We start from the raw sequence: 7,208 nt of genomic DNA, 5'->3' as shown, positions 1-7,208 counted from the left end.
CACCATGACTTTACGCATACATGGATATTTACAGCTATTTAACAACAGAAAAAATGTGTTTCTTTGTTTTTTTGTACAGCAGCTAAAGCATTTTCAGTCACTGTGCTGCTCGTGCACAGTAATAAACTGTAGAATCTTCAGGCATCAGGCTGTTCATCTGCAGATACACCTGCTGCTTGTTGTTGTCTCTGGTGATGGTAAAGCGGCCTTTAACTGAGGGAGAGTAGTATTGGGAGCTACCACTTGGGCTACTTATGTATGCAATCCACTCCAGTCCTTTCCCAGGAGTCTGTCTGATCCAGTTAATTTCATAGCTGCTGAATGTGAATCCGTAGCCTGTACATGTCAGCTTATGCGATTCTCCTGGTCTTTTGACCACTGGCTCAGATTTAGTCAATGTCTGACCATTGAGATCTGTCAAACAAAGCAAAACTTATGCATGCATTTCTTTTAGTGGCACAAATCTTAATTTGGCATCTAAAAATGAGTAAAAAGCCTTACCTGTTACCTGTTAGACGCATCCAATCATTAAGTCATTAAGAACTATCTTTAGCGTAAAGAAGAACAAGAATTACTGGAAGTGATGGTATGGCCCCCAAAGAGCCCTGATATAAACATCATGGAGTGTGTCAGGGATTACATGAAGAGACTGAAGGATGTGAGAAAGCCACCATCCACAGAAGATCTGTGGTTAGTTCTCCAAGATGTTTGGAACAACCTACTAGCGGAGTTCCTGCAAAAACTATGTGCAAGTGTACATAGAAAAACTGATCCTGTTTTGAAGACAAAGGGTGGTCACACCAAATATTGATTTGATTTAGATTTCTCTTTTGTTCATTCACTGCATTTTGTTGATTGATGAAAATAAATGATTAACACTTCCATTTTTGAAAGCATTCTTTGTTTACAGCATTTTTTCCCACCTGCCTAAAACCTTTGCACAGTACTGGATGTGAAAACAATTCTGTTGAAAAACCTAAAACCAAACCTCATGAATTTTAACACAAATGCTGTAACACAAAGATTAAAAATATAAAATTAAAAAGCACATGCAAAATTAAACAAAATTGATGCTAACATAATGAAAATATTGATGTATGTTGCCTACCTGTTGGGTTAGTGATTGTATAATTGACAATCCATAAACGTTTGGTGTGAAAATTCCCTTTGTATTTTTTTATGGTTGTGTTTTCATAGTCAACAGGCACTGTATCCAGCACTTGTACAGCTCATTTTGTGGTTCTCACCTGGCCTTTTTATCTGACCAACAACACCTCTCAGGGTTAAACATTTAGCACAAGCATCAAACTTAAATTTAAAATATTTCAAAAGTCACTGAAAATAAAGAAAATTGTCTTTACAAGCCAAACAGAAAGATGCAACCACCAGCCCCGACCTGCTGTCCATCATGTAAACTTTGATCACTGCTCTCTGTCCCCATCCGCAGTCATATAAGTGTTGAGGGAGATTGAATTTTTGTATTGACTCCTCCTAGAAAGATAGAGCAAAACAAATTATTGAAATCAGGAAAAACTGAATAATATGGCTGGTTATATATTTGCTAATTTAACTACTACTGAGAAATCACAATACATGAAAAATTCCAGATGTATGCGTCTTAACTCATGAAGAACTGACTGTGTGAAGAAGTGAAACAGCTGTCAAAGTTCTAACTTTAGCTCAGAGATCTGATCCACTCCAAGGCATTTTCTGAATCTCTATAAAATAAAGGTTTTACGTCTTGTTCCACGCATGTACACTCCTTTCAGTTTTAAAGTATAGCTTTGAGGAAAAGAGTTTTTCCTACTCCCAAACAATATAAGTGGGAATTTAGGACTTCTTGATTACTGAAGATGTTGGGCTTTGGTTTACATTTGTGTAAAAAATGTAAAATTAAAATCAATCCTAACCGAAGTGACTTTCTTAGTAAATATTCTTGGACATAAATGTTTTATTTAAAATGGGTTGCCTTATAAGGTCGTGTTACTGTTAAGAGAAAATAAATACCTCTTTAATGTTCATCACATTGGTCATTAAGTATAAACCTCCAGGTGCTGCTTTTCTAACAGTTAAAACAGTTTCACCGACTGCCCTCTAGTGTTCAAACATCGACAATTACAACACACGAAGTCACACCACAACTTCCAGTTTGACATTGTACTTTGCTGTAATGTCTAAGCTCAGTTGTTTGAATGACACAGAGCCTTTCATGAAAAACGTACTGGGGTTCAGTTTGCAGACAAAACAAACATAAAGAAGGTAATTACAGGTTTTCATCCAACCTTAGGACACAAATAAATAAGTTTGAATCACTGATTTTGAGTTCAGAACAGAACGGATTAGAACCACCTCTAGGGTTGTTCTAAGCCTTATAAATGGGGTTGGGACCATCAGTTGTGTTGTGCAGGAGGTGGATACAGTACACAGCTGATAGTCCTACTGAATAGACTGTTGGAATTTGTATTATGGCACGAAAAAAGCAGCTAAGTAAAGAAAGATGAGTGGCCATCATTACTTTAAGAAATGAAGGTCAGTCAGTCCGAACAATTGGGAGAACTTTGAAAGTGTCCCGGAGTGCAGTCGCAAAAACCATCAAGCGCTACAAAGAAACTGGCTCACATGAAGACCGCCCCAGGAAAGGAAGACCAAGAGTCACCTCTGCTGCGGACGATAAGTTCATCCGAGTCACCAGCCTCAGAAATCGCAGGTTAACAGCAGCTCAGATTAGAGAACAGGTCAATGCCACACAGAGTTCTAGCAGGAGACACATCTCTAGAACAACTGTTAAGAGGAGACTGTGTGAATCAGGCCTTCATGTTAAAATAGCTGCTAGGAAACCACTGCTGAGGACAGGTAACAAGCAGGAGAGACTTGTTTGGGCTAAAGAACACAAGGAATGGACATTAGACCAGTGGAAATCTGTGCTTTGGTCTGATGAGTCCAAGTTTGAGATCTTTGGTTCCAACCACCGTGTCTTTGTGCGGCGCAGAAGAGTTGAATGGATGGACTCTACATGCCTGGTTCCCACCGTGAAGCATGGAGGAGGAGGTGTGATGGTGTGGGGTTGCTTTGCTGGTGACACTGTTGGGGATTTATTCAAAATTGAAAGCATACTGAACCAGCATGGCTACCACAGCATCTTGCAGCGGCATGCTATTCCATCTGGTTTGCGTTTGGTTGGACCATCAATTATTTTTCAACAGGACAATGACCCCAAACACACCTCCAGGCTGTGTAAGGGCTATTTGACCAAGAAGAAGAGTGATGGAGGGCTGCGCCAGATGACCTGGCCTCCACAGTCACCGGACCTGAACCCAATCGAGATGGTTTGGGGTGAGCTGGACCGCAGAGTGAAGGCAAAAGGGCCAACAAGTGCTAAGCATCTCTGGGAACTCCTTCAAGACTGTTGGAAAACCATTTCAGGTGACGACCTCTTGAAGCTCATCAACAGAATGCCAAAAGTGTGCAGAGCAATAATCAAAGCAAAAGGTGGCTATTTTGAAGAACCTAGAATATAAGACATATTTTCAGTTGTTTCACACTTTTTTGTTCAGTATATAATTCCACATATGTTAATTCATAGTTTTAATGCCTTCAGTGTGAAGCTACAATATTAATAGTCATGAAAATAAAGAAAACTCTTTGAAACTTTTTGCTGTAAAAGAGCTTAAATGAAACTCACTGATGTTGTTCACTTAGATTTTAATCCAGGTTTGCAGGTTGGATCATCATGGAGAGCATTTTTATGAAACATAGTATATTGCTTCTAATTGGTAAGTTTAATGTATTTTAATATTCAACATGGTCACCATCCAGAATGAGCACCGCCGCACACATAGTGTGATCTCCATCAACACCAAATGCTGAAAGGTTCTGTTGCATTATATCCCTGTCACTTTATCACACTGTGACCAGGACTCAGGAGTGGCATCAATAACAAAGAAGTCAGACCTACTTTTTGATTTTCTTAGTCCAAAGGAGTGATATTTCATCATCAGAGGATGTTCATTATGTATATAAAAAATGAACTACAACATAGGGTGCATTGTTCCCATTGCTCTTCCTTGCAGTCCAGTCCACATCTCTGTCCTGTCCAGTGCACAGTATGTAATAGACTGTCATGCTGTAACCAGATATAACATAAGACATCTTTACCCTCTCTACAGGACTTTTCATTGTTGAGGAAGACTGTGAATACTCCTAGGAGAAAAAAAATCACCATCGTGATTTATCTATAATCACTTGGTGGACAATAACCCAAAAATTCAACAGGCTTAATTTTTCACTGTGTCAAGACAAAAAAACTAAACATCTTCAAATGATGAAAGTTCAATTCAATTCAATTCAGTTTTATTTATAGGTTATAATGTTTAGATCAGAACCGTACACAGTAAGACTATTACATTTGTCAATGTTACGAAGATACATCAGGAGTTTTTAAAGTCTGCTTTACAGATCATGAGATACTTCAATATACATCATTTAATAATTATCAAGTTCATCTGCTACCATTTCTTATTTGTTTTTGTATAACAATTGTGTAACTGTTTTTCTGACTTCTCTGTTTTGTTCCACCTCTCTCTGTAGTTTGTATCACTGTGTAACTCTTGCACAGTAATAAACAGCTGTGTCTTCAGGCTGCAGATTCTGTCCTGTTATTGTTATTATTCCAGCAGAAGTGTCTCTGTTGCAGCTGAACTTGTTCTTCAGAGCATTATTTGGGGCTATGCTCCCATCACTCCACATGGTTAAAATCCAATCAATTGTTTTTCCTTTATGCTGTCTGACCCAACCTGTTGCATAGCTGTTGTCAGTCAGAGAATAACCAGAGACCCGACAGGTGATGGTCAAAGACCGTCCAGACTGCACAATCTTGGAGGCTGGCTGGGTGAGATCGATGCAGAACACACCTGTGGAAACACAGATAAACATTAACACAATGATCTGTCTGAACGTTTATTGTTTCAAACAAACTATGAGTGAAAACTCCTCACAGGATATCAGCAGCAGGACCAGAGCTACAGAGAACATGGTTGATGCTGGAGCTGAACTGAGAGTACCTGCTTCCTCTCACTGACACAAGCTTCACTTCCTTTAAGAAGCATTTATTTGCATATGAGTAAATATTTACTTGTATGAATGATATTTAAAGTTTAAGACAGATTCTTGTATAATTAACTCATAAAGAGAGGTCTCTTTTGTGAATGTCTCGTAAAGTTGGGAATGTTGGGATTGAGATGAATCTTTCAATTTACATTTAAAACAAAATTTAACAGCTTCTTTTTCAAAATCTAAAACTTTATTTATTTCAGGTTACAACCAAAAGGAAGTTTCCTGGGTGCTATAATTTAAAAATGAGATCAAACTCAGACAATACTGCTCAAGTAGGAGGTGTTCAAGAAAAATATTCCTAATTTGGAACTTGAGAAATGCAATTTAGGGATGACATTTTCTTATTAATTTTTTTTTTGTATCTTCCTAGATATGACATGCAAGGTGTAAATAGTTAACAGAAAAAATGCAAAGGAAATACTGCTTCATAAAAGTGGTCTTTAAACATTAAATAGCACTTTATTATATTGTTTTATTCTTCTGATGCTTAAAATGACAATGAAAAGAAATGACCTGACTTCCCTCTGGTGTACTTCTGATAAACCCCCCCAAAGCTTCTTGAAATAATGAAACCACACAGATCTTTGTGTCCAAAAAACCCACTTGAGCTACTGGAGGTGAGTCAGTTCAGAATATTGTCTTGTAAAAGCTATTAATTGTTTGTAGAGTTCTACTATAATTGAGATTGTGTGATTATAGGATATGCAGCATACACTTTATAGTCTGTTATTTAAATTTTTTTTTGTATTTACAGTTTTGATTAATTTTCTTTTTTTGTGTGCTTTTTTGGCCGTGGTCATATATTACTATCAATTAAACCTGTGATTTACTTCCAGTCCAGATCTTTAAGTAACCTATCTTTACTAATAACAAGGCAGAGATAGATATCACATTTTTCTGCAAGCAGACATTTTGTGCAGGTCTGTGGAGTCACTAATACGCACACAGTAATAAACAGCTGTGGCTTTAGGCTGCAGATCCTGTCCTGTTAATGTTAGTGTCCCAGCAGATGTGTCTCTGTTGTGGCTGGACTTGTTATTTAAAGCGTTATGTTGCCAACAATTACCACCAACCCAGTGATAAAAAATCCAATCCTTCAACTCAGGTTAAAAGTCTGGGTGTGAACTTGAATCTTTTCATTCCCATATTAACATCACCCAATGCGCCCACTTCCACCTACGCAACATTAACCGCCTCCGCACTCTTGCCACCACCGCAATCCTGGTCCACAGTCTTGTCACATCTCACATGGACTACTGTAATTCTTTACTCTCTGGTCCCCCCCACAAATCACTCATAAACTCCAACATCACCCACCAGTCAGATTTCATCTGTACCTTAACAACTCCACTGGATCCCAATTAAATTAAACGCCTGGAATTCAAAATCTTGCTCTATACATTTAAGGTCATCTATCACCTCGCTCCTTCATATCTTTCTGACCTCCTCCACATTAACACTCCTTCTGGTCTCTTAGGTCAGCTTCCTCCATCAGCCTCTTTGTGCCTCCTGCTTGTCTGACCACTGGGATTCAAGGACTTTGGCTGATCTGACCCCTGCGTCTGGAATGCCCTCCCTCCTGACATCAGCAACACTGACTCTCTATCTTTTTTCAAACAAATCCAGATTGAAAACTTATCTATTCAAAAAGCAATTTTATTATATTAGCACCATGGTCTTATTATTTTCCACGATTTGTTTTATCAGATTTTTTTTTTTTACTCTTCTTTTGTTTTTTTACTATTGTAAGGCAACCTTGTGTGCCCTGAAAGGCACCATTAAATAAATGTATTATTATTATTAATGTTCCTTCCCGTTGTCTGATCCAACCTGTTCCATTGCTGCTATCAGTTAGAGAGCAGCCAGAGACCGGACAGGTAATGATCAAAGTCTGTCCAGGTTGCACAACGTTCGAGTCTGGCTGGATGAGATCAATACAAAACACACCTGTGGAGACACAAATCAACATTAACATAATCATTTATCATTTTTGTGTTTCTAAGTGATCATTAGTAAATGTTCCTCACTAGATCCAGCTGTCAGCAGCAGTAACAGAGCTGAGGAAAACATTGTCGATGCTAAAGCTGAAATCGTGG

At 38.3% G+C, this 7,208-nt stretch overlaps 2 gene segments (V, D, J or C); both read right to left on the bottom strand.

Moving 5' to 3' along the window:
- Positions 1–4,593: 4,593 nt before the first annotated feature.
- LOC124864419 lies at positions 4,594–5,064 on the bottom strand. The segment is given in 2 exon segments: positions 4,594–4,910; positions 4,995–5,064. Coding segments are annotated over 2 exon segments (354 nt in total).
- Positions 5,065–5,999: 935 nt separating this feature from the next.
- On the bottom strand, positions 6,000–7,182 carry LOC124864942. The segment is given in 3 exon segments: positions 6,000–6,214; positions 6,919–7,059; positions 7,140–7,182. Coding segments are annotated over 3 exon segments (399 nt in total).
- Between the last annotated feature and the right edge of the window lie 26 nt (positions 7,183–7,208).

The sequence above is a fragment of the Girardinichthys multiradiatus genome, chromosome Y, assembly GCF_021462225.1.
Source record: "Girardinichthys multiradiatus isolate DD_20200921_A chromosome Y, DD_fGirMul_XY1, whole genome shotgun sequence".
NCBI classification, from domain to species: domain Eukaryota; kingdom Metazoa; phylum Chordata; class Actinopteri; order Cyprinodontiformes; family Goodeidae; genus Girardinichthys; species Girardinichthys multiradiatus.
Note: the sequence above shows the minus strand (reverse complement) of the source record. Positions and strands in the feature narration are given on the sequence as shown.